Source organism: Rhinoderma darwinii, chromosome 2 (assembly GCF_050947455.1).
Source record: "Rhinoderma darwinii isolate aRhiDar2 chromosome 2, aRhiDar2.hap1, whole genome shotgun sequence".
In the NCBI taxonomy this organism is placed as follows: domain Eukaryota; kingdom Metazoa; phylum Chordata; class Amphibia; order Anura; family Rhinodermatidae; genus Rhinoderma; species Rhinoderma darwinii.
In genome coordinates, this window is record NC_134688.1 from 424,863,040 (window position 1) to 424,880,035 (window position 16,996).

Below are 16,996 nucleotides of genomic sequence, written 5' to 3' on the forward strand. Positions count from 1 at the left end.
CCTGACGTCCATATTTGGTCAATTCAGGGGTTTCCTATTGCTGGAGTTCCCGAGCAGAGCATCAGCTGATGCTCTGCCTGGGGACTACAGCACTTCTGCCATCGTCACTGTCACTGTCCATATATGGACAACGACGTCGGCAGCAATACTGGAGTCCCCGAGCAGAGCATCCGCTGATTCTCTGCTTGGGAACTCCAGCGATCGGAAACCCCTGTAGTCACTAACCATATATGGACAGTGACGTCGGGAGCAGGGCTGAAGTCCCCGGGCAGAGCATCAGCTGAATTGACAAAATATTTACGTCGGGTTCAGGGCTGGAGTCACGAGCAAAGCGCTTGCTGATGCTCTGCTCGGGGACTCCAACAATAAGCAATGTGACAGCCCCTTACTGTCACATTCACAAACCGCACATGAAGCAAGAGCTCAGTCACGTGGGGCCGTGTCAGAGAGTCATAATTTTTAGAAAAGCTTCAGCACTTCCGGGAACAATTCACGAGGTTTGAACTGCACCATTTAGTACCGAATTTTTTATCAAAGTATATTAGTAAGTTAAGTCGTTTCACATAAATATATTATTGCAATGCAATTTTTGGTCCCCCGGATAACCCCCTTAGGATGGGTTCACACGACCTATTGTCAGGCGTAATTGAGGCGTTTTACGTCTCGAATTACGCCTGAAAAGACGGCTCCAATACGTCGGCAAACATCTGCCCATTCATTTCAATGGGTTTGCCGATGTACTGTGCCGACGACCTGTCATTTTACACGTCGCTGTCAAAAGACGGCGCGTAAAATAACAGCCTCGTCAAAGAAGTGCAGGAAACTTCTTGGGACATAATTGGAGCTATTTTACATTGACTCCAATGAAGAACAGCTCCAAATTACGTCCGTAAAAGACGCCTCGCAAAACGCCAGTACATGCAATTACGTCTGAAATTACGGAACAGTTTTCTCCTGAAAACAGCTCCGTAATTTCAGACGTAATTGCAGTTATCGTGTGCACATACCTTTAAAGTTCACGATCACCAACCTGTGGCTCTTTAGCTGCTGTGAAACTGCAACTACCAGCTGACAGCCACATGCTGTTAGAGCCTGCTAGGAGTTGTAGTTTTGCAACAGCTGACGAGCCACAAGTTGGAGACCACTGCCTTATTTCCTAGGTTCTCAGCTTTTGGTATGTACTGTAGGGGATCCGCATTGTCCCTATGCTGTGCTTTAATAAGATGTTCTAAGAAAAGATGTTACTCCTTAGTTCTTTTCTGTGGAATACAAGTAGTTACGAAAACACACGCCAGGAGAGCTGATATGCCCTCTTTATGCCAGGCTCACACATTGCGTATTCTTTTTGTAACTTCAGTTGCAGAATTCGCACCGATTTTCTGCAACAAATGACAGTACAATGAAAGTTAATGTGTTTTCAAGGAATGTCAATGTTTATACAAGTTTCTAGGCTGGTTCAACAGCGTAATATTTACATGATGCGTGAACCCAGCCTTAAAGACGCTTGTCAGGGACATTTTTCCAATCCGATTCCATGTCTAATTTTTTAGAGGCCTCTTTTAAATGAATGAAGTAACCTACATAATTGGTTGCTATAGGTTTTTATTTTGTACCAGGTTTGATAAATCTCATCCAACGAGTCTAGATGGCACGGATCTTGTCGTGTGAATTTTGTCAAATGGCAGAATTGCTTTGGATCACCAGATCGCAGCTATGCTATTCTGCCCATTATGGGCTACAGAAATCAGACAGAATGAAACCATGATGCTGATGTCATCAGAAAATGACTCTCAGGCTCTGTTCACATCATGTCTAGGTGCTACACTCAGCACATAGGCTGGGAAAACCTCCTGGCATGTGCAATGTAATCCCCTAACGTATGAAACTGTATGCCATTCAGTTGCATGTGTCACCTATAGGCTTTCATGTAAAAGGAAAGTATACCATATGGAATAAAGACACGTCGGATCAATAGGAGCCTATGACTCTGTTCGCCGTATATACGCCGAACGTGGCCCCTAGACGTGATGTGAACACAGCCTTAGGGTCCATGAAAACGAGCGCCCATTAGCTTGTTGATCAGCACTCGTTTGCTCCTTTCACAAGGAGAAATGATTGGTTATGTATTGGGACGATCGATCACAGGGAGATGTGCTGCCGCCAATGATAATATTTATTGTTGCATAAAAGAGCAGATCAGCCGATGAATGAGCATTTTCTCGTTCACCAGCTGACCATTTACACAAGGCAATGATCGGGAATTAGCGTTCATATGAACTCGTTTGCCCGATCATTGGCCCGTGTAATAGGACCTTTAGGTTTACCACATTAGACTTCAGTAGATGCGCTCATTCCTGCATGCCTTTTTTCATAACAAATGTGGGGAAGGGAGACATTCCAAATTATTTCTTTTTTTTTTTTTTTTTTTTTACTCAATAAATTTTTATTGAACATTTTTTCCAACATACATAGTAACAAACATTTTGCATTCCAATGCTAACAGTGAGAAATACCCGTAATATCATACAGATATAATACAAAAGAAGTCGTACAATACAAAAGAAATAATACAATATACATGAATTAAGACCAGATCTCTCATTCAATGTCCTAGCCAATGAAGGTGTCTCAGACTCTAGGAGATACCACTACAGTGTTTCTTCTAGTTAGCAAAGTTGTGAACGCTACCCAACCATGGACACCAATCTTTCTCATATTTAGGGATAGAATGACCCCTGTGTGCCATCATTTTCTCATGTGAGCATGTACTATTAATATGGGCAATAATTTCCGTTAATGGGGGGATTGTCTGACTCTTCCAAAACCGGGTTATTACTAATTTGGTCGCAATAAATATATGTTATTTCTTGTTTTTGTACTAGGATCCGTTTCCACTTTCAATTGGAAAAAGAAGAGCTCATCTACTGAACATAGTGTGAAGCAAGTTCACACTGGCAGCATGGTTCCACTATCCTGTCGTCTGCTGTACTATTCTACCTGGTACAAAATGGAATCAATGGAATCTGTTACAAACGATCAGTCATATCTGCCATGGATAAAAACACACAAAAAAAATGTGATACCACTGTAAAAATAGATGGCAACTTCAAAACACGTAGTAAATATTATTCTAATACTTATTTATTATCTGATGAAAAAGTCTATGCAGCAGATACTGTATAAAAACCCACCTCAGGTTCAGCAAAAACACTGAAGTGGGTCAAACTCCTTAGATAATAATAAAAATACTTGCACAAACACAGGCCTTTAACCCCTTAATGACCAGCCTATTTTAGACCTTAATAACCAAGCCATTTTTTAAGTTTTTCCATCGTCGCATTCCAAGAGCTATAACTTTTTTATTTTTGCGTCGACTTAGCTGTATAAGGTCTTGTTTTTTGCGGAACAAGTTTTAATTTTTAATAGCACCATTTTGGAGTACATAAAACTTATTGATTAACTTTTATTCACTTTCTTCGGGGGGGATAGAAAAAAACCTGCAATTTCGCCACACTTTTTTGCATCCTAAATTTACGCCATTTACTATGTGGTATAAATAACACAATAACTTTATTCAGTGGGTTGTTGGGATTGCAACAATACCCGATTTTTTTTTTATAGTTTTTGTATGTTTTACTACTTTTACACAGTAAAACCCCTTTTTTTTCAAAATTATTTATTTTTGTGTCTCCATATTTGAAGAGCCATAACTTTTTTATTTTTTCGCCGATGCGGTTGTATGAGGGCTTTTTTTTTTTTGCGGGATGACTCGTAGTTTTTATTGGTAGCATTTTGAAATAGATGAGACTTTTTGATCACTTTTTATCAAATTTTTTTTAAGGCTGGATTCAAAGAAAACAGCAATTTTTGCATTGTTTTTTATTTTATTTTTTACGACGTTCACCGTGCGGGTTAAATTATGTAATAAATTTATAGTTGGAGTCGTTACGTACGCGGTGATACCAAATATGTGTAACTTTTTTACTTTATTTTTTTTTTTTATATTAAAGCAGTTTGTAAGGGTATGGTCACACGTACACGCCCGATACGCCTGAAATTACGGCGCTGTTTTCAGGCGAAAACAGCTCCTGAATTTCAGACGTAATTACATGTGCAGGCGTTTTTCGCAGCGTCCATTACGGACGTAATTGGAGCTGTTTTTCTATGGACTAAATGGAAAACTGCTCCAATTACGTCCCAAGGCGTCTTTTTTTTATTCGCCGTCTTTTTTACGCGCCGTCTTTTGACAGCGGAGCGTAAAAAAAATGACTGTCTGCACAGTACATCATAAAACCCAGATGTTTGCCGACGCTTTCAAGCCGTATTTTCGGGCGTAATTCCAGGCGTAAGACGCCTGAATTACGTCCGTAAATAGTGCGTGTGAACATACCCTAAGGGGGACAAGTGGGTTTTTCATTATTTTTTTTTTCACTTTTTATCAAACTTTTTTTTACTTTTTTACTAGTCCCACTAGGGGACTTCACTATGTGATTATTCGATCGCATTTATAATACACTGCAATACTTCTGTATTGCAGTGAATTACTTGCCTGTCCGTGTAAAACGGACAGGCATCTGCTAGGTCATGCCAGGGGCATGATCTAGCAGGCATTCACTACAGACAGACCTGGGGGCCTTTATTAGGCCCCCGGCTGCCATCGGATGCACAGACACTCGGCGATTTTATCGCCGGGTGTTGGTGGGATGAGAGGGAGTTCCCTCCCTCTCTCCAAAATAACTCTGATGCGGTGCTCGCTATTGAGCGCCGGATCTGAGGGGTTAAACGGGTGAGATCGATACTAATATCGATGTCACCTGGTCGAGCAGGGATGCCCCCAGCCCTCAACTACCTCTGGTACCTGAGAGCAGGGAGATTTGACAGCTCCCTGCTCTGTTTACTTATTCCGATGTAGGGCCGTAAAAAGGCTATTGCATCGGAATAAAGCCCGTTAGTGGCTGCCGTAAAAACACTATGGGGTGGTCACTAACGGGTTAAAGGGGACATTTATGACATATCCACAGGATATCCTCAGAAAAAGCATGGTTGAACAGCAGCACACGTCTCCCAAATTTCAATCAATATGTTCTTTTATTGGTCAAACATCCAGTAAAAAATGGCAACGTTTCGACTCGTGACAAGTGGAGGGTCTTTCTCAAGCCTAACAATGTGTCTAACAGTGTGAGTTTAAATAAGGAAGTATACAACATCACATGGTGCAGGTAATCCAATCAAGACATCAGCACGTCATAGAGAAACTCACACAAGTGTACAATTACATGCATAGCCTTGTTCTCATATAAAAGTGTTTATAGTCCATAATCTTAAACATTTCACTAAATGACAATCCGCTATATATATCATTAGAGAAAACAAGAGGAGACAAAAAGCATAAAGCAAAAAAAAATACAAAGAGTTGGTCAGCGTCATACACTCCTCTGTACAACGCCCACTTGGTCAAAAAGTAAAACACGCCCAGTTGTCCATTAAGAAACTCATTAACATAAAGCTAATATAGGTCATAACTCCGTCAAAAATGATCGTTTTTTCGAAATAAAAAACTGCTGTAATCTACATTACAGCGACGATCATATCACGTACAAGATAGGCCACTTATAATGTGGTGACAGAGCCTCTTTAAGGGCCTTTTACACTTGCCGACACTCAGCCGGTGCAGCGAGCGTCGATCAACAAGACATCGTTGATCGGCTTGTTCCTGTCACACGGAGCTATGGATGGGGACGAGCAGTCGTTACTTCGATTGCTCGTCCCCATACGTTCTTATTGTGTTGGCAGCACGTCTCCCTGTTTACACAAGGAGATGTTCTGCTGACAACGATAGTATTTTACTTTTTTAAAACGTTTGCTCGTTCCTGCTGATCGTTCCCCTTTTTACACAGGGCAATTATCGGCAACGAGCGTTCTATGATCACTTGTCTGCCTGATAATTGCCCAGAGAAAAAAACCCTTTACCTGGTGTGACGATTTTAAAACAAAGTAGAAAAAAATAAACAGGTAGCCACTTACTCATTTTGTACCAGAAAAATAGTTCCTAATATGATACCATAAACTTCGTTGTTTTTAACTAAGAACCTCAGAGGAGTGCTGAACATCAATCATCTTCACTGCCTTAGTTCTCTGACCCGTAGCTGACAGAGTTTCTTTCCCCTGCAGCGTCTTTACATGTGGATCGTAACTTACACCGATATTGTGGGGAGCTGAATCAACCTCTTTTGTATTGCTTGGACACTATGCCTATACCGAAGCATACATTAGAGGCTTGCACTGTTGGTATACATCGGGATTCTTATTTAAACTCACAATGTTAGTCACATTGTTAGGCTTGAGAAAGACCCTCCACTTGTCACGGGTCGAAACGTTGCCATTTTTTACTGGATGTTTGACCAATAAAAGAACATATTGATTGAAATTTGGGAGACGTGTGCTGCTGTTCAACCATGCTTTTTCTGAGGATTACATTACGTCAGACCGGGTTTGTCTGATCTTACAGCGTGTCACCGCTCCTGATATCGGGATTTATGCTGCTTCAAACACTTTATTTTTTGGATTATATCCACAGGATATGTCATAAATGCCAGATAGATGCGGGTCCCACCTCTGGGACCCGCACATATCTCTAGAACGGGGCCCCTAAACCCCGTTCTACCTCTTTGTGTTTCGGCTGATTTCCAACCATTAAGGTGAAAACAGCGCAGCTCATTGAGCTACGCTGTTTTCGTAAGCCCCATAGAACTGAATGGTAGTTACAGAAAACGCGTAGCTCGCATCCTGTGGATATGTCATAAATGTCCCTCGTGGGAAAACCCCTTTAACTTAAAATTCCAGTTAAACGACATAAGTTCTTTATACAGTCTGCTACTTTACAGGTGGCTTAAACAAAACCGTTGCAGTTCAGTCACAGGTTTCCATTGGAGACGCCGGTCAAGGTCCTCAACTCCAGAGATCCCTCAGAGAGAAGTGTGGGGCCTTTTATAGTTAAAGCCCTGCACGCCACCATCTACCAAAGCGCAAGTTTTCATTTTACTTGCAAGATAATCATATGAGCAAAATCTGCGACAATTAACAATATGTCAATGGGATTTTTAAACTCCATCCATACCTAAAGGAAAGAAGATCCACAATGAAGTTTAGGGCATGTCAATTCTGTTGGGGAAATGTTGCTGGATTCTACTGCAGATTTCTCCCTTAGCAATGAAAAGGGTCAAATCCGCAGCAAAATCTGTGACAAAATATGCATGTAAAAAACTTTGCAAGCAGAAAAACTCCACTAAGTATGGACGTTGAGGCGCTCTACTGCTCTATTTCCCATGATTTTGGGTGAAGGGCTGCGGAGAGCTTCCTCCAAGAAAGAGGTACGCTCTTCAATCCCCATAATCATTTTGTGGTCTGCTTTGTGCTTCAGCACAATTTCTTTCTCTTTGATAAGAATATTTTCCATCAGCTAACGGGTGTGGCGATGGGTAGCCCCTGTGCCCCATCCTACACCAACCTTTTTCTTGGCTGGTGGGAAAAGGAAATTGTTTTTTGTGAGGACATGGAGGTCTGGACGTCGTCTGTTCTTCTTTGGTTAAGATTTTTAGACGATGTTCTTATCCTGTGGTCTGGCACTAGGGAACAGTTCCATCAATTTGTAGCGGTCCTCAATATTAACAGTTTGGGCCTCTTCTTCACATGAGAGATTTTTATCGATTTTTTTTTTTTTTTTTGGGATATCAAAATCCATAAAATCTAACAGGGCAGCATCTGTACAAATGTGTGCAGGAAAGATACAGCAACTAATAATCTGCTACGATGGGAGAGTTGCCATCCAACAGCCCTTAAGAAAGGGATACCAAAGAGTCCGTATTTGAGGGCCCGGCACAATTGCTCCACTATAACAGACTTTAAGACTTCAGCCACTGACATGAGAGGCAGGTTTAAACGAAGAGGCTACCCGCAGAGTTTACTTAACAGTGCATATCCACATGCCCTGGGTTCAAATAGAGATTAAATACTCAACCATAAACCACACCAGACCATGGAAGACCAGCTCAGGATTATAGGGTCATATGATTCTGCAAATGTTGAAGTCAGAAAGATCCTGGATACATATTGGGATATCCTTAGGGCTGACCCTGATGTTGGTGGTTTGGTAGAATACCCCTCCAATACCTTCAGACGTGGTCGCAACATCAGGGACTGATTGGTACATAGCCATTATCATCCATCTAAAATGTCTACTTGGCTGATTTTGAATATTAAGGGGACCCACACTAGCAAAACATTCAAGAGTAATATTACTGGAAGGGAGTTTGACAACAGATCCTTTATTAACTGCAATACAAAGGATGTTGTGTACCTTATTACCTGTATATGTAACTTTCAATACATTGGTAAAACGAAAAGGGAATTCAGGAGACGTATCAGGGACCATATTTGTGACATTTTGAGGAAAGACGATACCCCTGTAGCTCGGCATGTGTGGGAATCACATCAGGGGGAACCCATAGTGATTGGTTTTCAAAGAATAGAACTCGTACGACCATCAGGAAGGTGTGGCAATTGGAACAAACATATTCTTCACAAAGAGGCACGGTGGATTTTTAGGATGGAGACCACTAAACCACTGGGTCTCAATGAACATATATCGTTCACATGTTTTTTTATAATCTCTTTCCCCTGTTTAATATCATTAGATAAAATATGGTTTATGTGATGTGGTCGATTAATTTCCTCCTTATGTCCATATGATATATGTACAAATTATCTATTTTCTCCTGATTTAGAGATCCAGACAATCCAGCATTTGTGTTACCAATCTGGCCCTTTTTGTCCAATGTATTGTTATTTCTATATACAATCTATCTGAGTGTGGCCTCCTCACCGCTCTCTATATCTGTTTCCAGATATATAACTATATGGGGGGTTTACTTGTTACCTCTTTCTAATACGGCATTCTATCCTATCTTTTTCCAATAGGTCCAGCATCCTGATCGGCGGTTCAATGATAAGGGGGCTGGCACTGGTCACGGATATCAGGCTTGACGTCTTGCATGGTGACTGGCTGCCAGCTCCGATGACGCCGACAGATGGGTGTGACCAAGTCTATTTAGACTCCGTGTTCTTCCGGCGTGTGTGCGGCCAAATATCAGTGTAGTTCGCACGCCGGGAGACACAATACAGCACTTTTCAGTAAACCGGGTTATGTAAAACCTTTGTAAACCGGGTTATGTCAAACAGTACTTAATAGTACTGCCCGGCTACACACAATTCACTATTTGTCTGTGACCCCTGAGGACGCACCCTTTAATCAAACTGGGTGTTGAAACGCGTAGGGACACGCATTATTTGACAGATAATTTAGTGGCAATTTCTCAGCTAGATAATATTTGTTTACTAGAGCAGGGCTGTTTTCAACTGATAGATATTGAGCTTCTGCTCTTCTGTATGACTGTGCTCTAGTCAGTCTGAGTATAATTGCTTCAGCCTGATACTAGTGAATTTGGCATTGTGCCCATTTTTAACGTACATAACAGTAAAAAATAATTGTAATTGTTCTACCAGGCAGTATTTTCGAAGTATGGAGGTACTGTAATAGAAGTACACCTGGATCTAGTTTTAGTGCCAGATTTCTATGCATTTGTTTTCTGTATTTGGAGTGCCCTCTAGTGGACACTATATACAAAGAAAGTATACTGCTGGAAATTTTCTGCTGCAGATTTTGCTTCAAATTTGCAGCAATTACGCTACAAATCTGCTGCAAAATTTGCATATTTGAGGGTTCTTCACATGGCGGATTTCACAGTGGACTTGCCCCAGGTTTGAGCTCTTGCATTGCAAAGGCTGAAATCTGCAGTGAAAATGTGCTGCTTCCCCGCAACAGAGTGAGCATGCTGCGGAATCTAAATTCTGCATCGCAAGCTATTTTCCGCACCATTGTTTTCCACAATGTCTGCACTAAGTTACCTAAAAAGCTATAGAAATAAAAGTCTGCTGTGGATTCACATTGCGGCCTGTCCACTGCGGAATTCCGGAGTAAATACGCCTGGTCTGGACGTGCCCTAGGTGCATCAAAGTGCTCAGAATATAAACAAGAAAGTTTCCATGTTAGCTGCAAAGCTGGGTCTCATCACGGTAAAAACGCATGCATATTTGCAGTGCGGTTTTTGACCATGCGGCAAAAAAACGTGGCAAAACCACACTGTGTAAATGCACCCTAATACTGTCTTATATGGAGACAGGGTAAAGCTAGACCAGGCAGTCAGAAGATGCGTCAATTTCATCACAGTGGCACATGCTGTATGATAAATTTGTCACATCTTGATATAAATGTTAGCCACTTTTCCTTAAACCACCTAGTGGTTGTCTTAGTCTATGCCAATTTTTAGTGCACGGTGGGGCATTTTAAGCCACACAACTTTTTAGACACTTTTGAAAAGTCTCTAGTGAGGCGCAATTTAGGCCAGAATTTTGGAACAATAATAATAGCAATTCTGCCCCAAATTATATTACAAAAGCTGCAGGACCTTTCATCATATAACGATTCGCTTTATGTACACAAAACCGGAAAGAGAAATTGCAGTTTCTCCGAGCTGAATGTGGGAGAAGGGGTGATAACTTTTTGGGAGACCTACCTAATGACTATGGCCTGTGCTGCGTTGCTTTTTATCTATAGGTATTCACGGAATGACAGATTTTTGTGGCTTCTACTAACGAGTCAATAAAGATTCAGAACATTAATTACATAGTTAGTACGGCTAAAAAAAGACACATGTCCATCAAGTTCAACCAAGGGACGGGAAAAGGGAAGGAAAAAATTTCTATACATAGGAGCTGATACTTTTTTGTTCTAGGAAATGATCTAAGCCTTTTTTAAAGCCATCTACTGTCCCTGCTGTGACTATTCCATAGATTCACAGTTCGGGCTGATTCAGACAAACGTTGCGTTTTTGCGCGCGCAAAAAACGCTGCGTTTTGCATGCGCAAAAAACACTTGACAGCTCCGTGTGTCATCCGTGTATGATGCGCGGCTGCGTGATTTTCGCACAGCCGCCATCATAGAGATGAGTCTAGTCTACGTCAGTCACTGTTCAGGGTGCTGAAAGAGTTAACTGATCGGCAGTTAACTCTTTCAGCACCCTCGACAGTGAATGCCGATCACAATATCAAGAAACCTGTTAAAAAAAAAAAGAAATAGTTCGTACTTACCGAGAACTTCCCTCCCGGCCGTTGCCTTGGTGACGCGTCCTTGGTGACGCGCCTCTCTTGACATCGGGCCCCACCTCCCTGGATGACGCCGCAGTCCATGTGACCGCTGCAGCCTGTGCTTGGCCTGTGATTGGCTGGAGCTGTCACTTGGACTGAATTGTCATCCCGGGAAGTCAGACTGGAGGAAGAAGCCGGAAGTTATCGGTAAGTCAGAACTCTTTTTTTTTTTACACGTTCATGTATATTGGGATCGGAAGTCACTGTCCAGGGTGCTGAACCAGTTTAACTCTTTCAGCACCCTGGACAGTGACTATCTCCTGACGTCGTGTACCGGAATTTTTTTTGCCGGGTTCGGCCAAAACGAGTTCGGCCGAACCCGGTGAAGTTCGGTTCGGTTGTCTGGGTTCGCTCATCTCAAAGACACTCCATTTGGATGTTTGTGAACAGAAAAGCACATCGTGCTTTTCTGTTTACATTCATCCTTTTGACAGCTGGTGCGCGAAACAGGCAGTTCGCACGTTGATCCTTCTCAACAAGTGACTCCCCGAGTGTAGCTCCCCCTAGGACATATGATGCATGCAGGTTGTTGGTACCCAGATGCATAACTTTACATTTATCTACATTAAACTTCATTTGCCAACTGGATGCCCAAACACTTAGTTTGTTTAAATCTGCCTGCAATTCACAAACATCTTCCATAGTCTGAACTATATTGCATAGCTTGGTGTCATCTGCTAAAATAGAAATAGTGCTATTAATCCCATCCTCTATATCATTAATAAATAAGTTGAATAATAGTGGTCCCAGCACTGAACCCTGGGGTACACCACTTATAACTGGGGACCATTCAGAGTAGGAATCATTGACCACAACTCTCTGGATACGGTCCTTGAGCCAATTCTCAATCCAATTACAAACTATATTTTCTAAACCTATAGTCCTTAATTTACCCATTAGGCGTCTATGGGGGACAGTGTCAAATGCCTTTGCAAAGTCACTTTTAAAATCCAGAATAACATTTTCTTTACAAGTACAATACCGGACCTACACCCCAGAAGCCTGTAGGCAGAAAATGATCTCCAGTAGTGTCCGTCCCACGGACCTATGTAATTTAATGTGTCCGTTCACAACCGTTGTTTCAACGGACCGTGTGAAGGGTCCGTGCGAAAATAGAGCATGTCCGTTCTTTTCACGTATCGCGCATCACTCCATAGACTCTCATCTCGCAGCCATGAGCACGTTTTTCACGTCCAAGATGCGCAGCGCTCATTTGAATCAGGCCTAACGCCTGTATCTTTTCATCCTTTCTTTAGATTTCCAGTGTTCTGAATTCTGCTAAACTGCCAACATTCATCTCTGTTTCCTATTGTTCACCTCTGAGATTCCTTTAGGGCCAGAATCACACACATTCAGCTTTTTAAACCAAAGCCAGGAATAAATACAACACAGTCTTTTCTGTATTTATTTATTATTTATTTATTTCAGTTACTTGTATAGCGCCAACATATTACGCAGCGCTGTACAGAGGTCCTCTTTTACTGTCCCCATTGGGGCTCACATTCTAAATTCCCTATTGGTATGTTTTTGGGGTGTGGGAGGAAAGCGGAGTACCCGGAGGAAACCCACGCAAACACGGGGAGAACATACAAACTCCATGCAAAACATACAAACTCCAAGCAGTATACTTTTCCTGCCAATTGTATGCACTTCTGGCATTAGCTGAAAAACACTGCACCAAAACGGCACGTGTAAATCTAGCCTGAGGGTGCATTTATATAAGGCTTCGTTCACATATCCGCCATGGCTCTATTCTGACGTTCCGTCAGAGCATTCCGTCAGAATGACTGAATGAAACGGAAACCATAGCTCACCGATGCCAATAGTTTTCGTTTGTCTCAGCTGTGCAAGGGTTCCGTCGTTTTGAGGTGGGACCTAAAAGGCTGGGTTCACACGACCATGTTACGTCCGTAATGGACGGAACGTATTTCGGCCGGAAGACCCGGGCCGAACACACTGCAGGGGGCCGGGCTCCTAGCATCATAGTTATGTACGACGCTAGGAGTCCATGCCTCGCTGCCGGACAACTGTCCCGTACTGTAAGCATGTTTTCAGTACAGGACAGTAGTTCCACGGAGAGATATTTTAAATGCCGCATGTTCCATCGGATGCCACATAACGGACCATATTCCCACCTTCTATGAGGGAATATGGAGCTGCACCGTACAGGACTGACCACACTACAGTTCTACATTGCAGAATGATATTCACACATAAGAGTAAGTGAGGCTCCAAGCATTCTAGGAACCATAATAACTTTGACTTTTGTCCCCATTGAAAACACAACTTGTGCGGCCATGGACCTACCCTTTTAGGCTGGGGCAACGTGTCGAATTTTAGTCACGTGGTGTGGAGATCACAGCAATGCCTGTCAATGTAGTCATATCACTATGTGCGACGTAATGCAACCGTGACCCAACACTCACAAAAAATCCATATCTGATCGACGTTCACCTGTGACTTTTCAACATAGACGCCATTGTAAGTCGTGTGCGTTTGCAACTCATCTGAAAATAACTTGAAGGCAAATCGAAAACAGTTTTTTATTGGTCTCGCCACCAAAGTTGCCCTGTAGAGCTGGCCACTTTTGGCCGACCATTGTTTAAAAAATTAACACGATTGATCATTCGCAAAAGTTGACGGCAGGTTGGCAAATTTTAGCCAGGGTTGGTGGAAACTACATGTGTACGGCATGATTTGCCAAATTCGATTGATCATTTGCCACTTTGCAGCAGCAACAACAGTGAGTCTTTTTTTTTTTTATTCTATTTTTTTTTTTTTTTTGCAAACTGACTCCTGGTTATGTAGTTTAGTCTCTTCAGTTGCTGTGGGATCGCTTGTACCATTGCAGACGATGATTATCTTTTGTGTATGGCTGGCTTCAGACTCCTAGTTGCCCAAGCGTACGGTCCTCTGTAGCAGCGGACAATACCACACCCACAAGCAGTGGCCAATGGCCGCACAAATGTTCCAATAATACCCGGCAAAATCGGGGAAGAGAGCTGGGCTTCGGCTGCCGCTACGTGGGGCATACACTAAGGCCTTGTTCACACAGAGTTTTTTTGCCACGTTTTTTGCCATTGATTTCAATGGGAGGTGGAGGCTTTTTTTTTTTTTTTTTTTTTTTTTTTTTTTTTAAGAAGTGACATGCCCTATCTTGAGGCATTTTCCGCATCAAAAACCCCATTGAAATCAATGTGAGACGGAAATAAATGCGTTTGACGCGATTTTTGGCAATAAACGCTCGCGGTTATTCCATCTTTCAGTTGAAGAAGGCTAAAATAAAAAGCCTCAAAAATCGCGTGCAAAAAACTCTGTGTGAACAGGGCCTATGGCTGAATTTACACGTCACTGGCAAAATGCACTTTTTTTTGCTGCAAAACATGGTAAAACTGTGCAATTTTGGCTCGACATGTAAACCCAGCCTCTAGGGTGCATTTACATGAGACGATTTTGGCCGCACTGTTAAAAAATGCATAAAAAAACGCGGCAAAGTTGAATTGCTGCGGTTATCATCTGCGTTTTTTAGGGCCTGTTCACATCAGCGTTCGCTTTCTGTTGATGGGTTCCGTGTGAGCTTTCTGTCGGGGGAACCCATCAACGGAAAGGCAAACGGGAACCATAGCTTCCGGTAATGCTTCCGTTGCTAAAGGTTTCCGTTTCGGAAGGTTTCCGTTTTTTTGGCGGAATCAATAGGGCAGTCGACTGCGCTGTTTCCGCACAACACACAACTAGAGAACTTGTATCGTACGGGCGGGGGCGTGTCAGTCCAGTGTGTGTGTGTGTGGGTGTGGGTGGGAATAACCAATAGAATGTGAAGTTCCGCGGTTTGAGCACGCTGATTGGCGGGGACGCACAGAAGCTGGAAGAATGTGACGCGCACTGACGTTGTGTGCAGGCCGAGTCTCCAGGATGTAGTGCGGGTTGTATGCGGGATGTGGTGGCTGTGTGCGGTGTCGGCTCTGCTCCTAACCCGGGCTCCTGCAGCAGCCAGCGCTACATGTGACGATGACCCGGTGAGTACTGTGCAGGATACGTGCCCTGCTCATATTGCTCTGTGTACTACATGGCGCTGTCCGCTGCGCTGCACACATTTCCCCAGCTACTAGAAGATAAGGACACATCTATGTCTGGGGTCTAATGCCACGCGCGGAGCCAATACAACGTATAACCAACAATTCTCCAGCACACTGTTCTGTTATTCTGGAATCTCCATGCTGCAAGTTATGTCTCCGGCTTGTAATGAAGCTGCTTTACGTAATCACATAATAATCCGATTATTCAGGGAATTAGAATCGATATTGCTGCATTCTGTAATCGTTACAGCGTTACCAAATCTAGAGATTAAAGGGTTGACCCCCTATTAAAAAATAATAAAGTTTTGTATTCTATTCACCTTTGTAATTCTCCTTCATTCCTCTTCTCTATGTGCAGTTTGGCTACTTTGTTTTTATTGTGACATGGGAGAATGAAGACGACAAGTGACAGACAAACATACAACATAAATCTATAAATAAGGGCCTGTTCACATCACCGTTCATTTCCGTTCGTCACCATTCCGTCTGGTTTTCCGACGGAATCAATAACGCAGTCGACTACGCTATTGATTCCGTCGGAAAACCGGAAACCTGCCGGAATGGTGGTGAACGGAAAGCATTAGAGATGTTTCCGTCACCACTGAGATCAATGGTGACTGAAACGGAAGCTGTGCTGTCACTTTCCGTTGCGGGGTTCACTTGACAGAACCCTCCGACGGAACCCCGGAACGGAAATGAACGGTGATGTGAACAGGCCCTAATAGTCACAATGTCGCTGTTCTTGTCATTCCTACAGTCTAGTGTTAAAAAGTAATCCGAGAATTTCCGGTTTACTGCAATACAAGGAAAAATAATTCTGCTCCATCTGAAGGTTCTTGTGTCTGTCACTTAGGGCCTGTCCACACGTAACGGAATTGCTGCAGAGAATTTCTGCAACGATTCCGCAGAAACTAGCAGAGATTCCGCTGCGGAAAAACCGCACCATTTCCTGCGTTTTTTACTGCGTAATTCAGCAATTCTACTTTTTCCTGCGCAATTCAGTCCACTTTCAGTCCAATTCAGTACGAAAAATACGCAGTGTGATTGTTAAATCTCACCCACTCTGCTGCTACTGTATTCTGCTGCGTATGCAATTCCAGACGGAAAATACGCAGCAATTCCGTTACGTGTGGGCAAGCCCTAAGTGAAAACTTTCTATGACTTTGTTGTACACGGCATCACGTGGCACCCTATTTCCACCATGAACATACATAATTGGCGTGGTATGTTATTTCAATAGCGCTGGGGGGGATGAGACATCCTGGGGACACTATAGGATTTAATGGACACAATCCAATCTAATCTGTCCAATCCATGTTTCTCTATACAATATCGATGGGGTTTTGTTGAGTCTACAGTATTCTCTGCTGCACGTCCCTGAGCTTCTGACGTCCATGTGCACTAACCCCTTTAATGATTAAAAGGAAGATTAGATTTGTTATTGTTAATCTGTTTTCCCCTAAACTGAGTAGACGGATTATTAAACTGTATGCATAGTGCAATTTGATACTGTATATCCGCAATGTGATCTTCTCACAGAGATCTGAAAAATGGGTTCTTTTATATTATTTTAAATGAGATACTGAACTCTTCAGGTTTTTTGTTTTGTAGGATTTTTATTGTGTAACATATCCTGGACAGATCCGAGGAGCCATGTA

At 42.6% G+C, this 16,996-nt stretch overlaps 1 protein-coding gene across 1 annotated transcript in view; it reads left to right on the top strand.

Moving 5' to 3' along the window:
- The first annotated feature begins 15,143 nt into the window (after positions 1-15,143).
- Positions 15,144-16,996, top strand: part of TP53I13 (tumor protein p53 inducible protein 13) — a 28,586-nt gene continuing 26,733 nt past the window's right edge. The window contains exon 1 of the mRNA XM_075854309.1: positions 15,144-15,278. Coding sequence (XP_075710424.1) covers positions 15,198-15,278 — 81 coding nt within the window. The 5' untranslated portion in view covers positions 15,144-15,197. The remainder of the gene's footprint in view (positions 15,279-16,996) is intronic.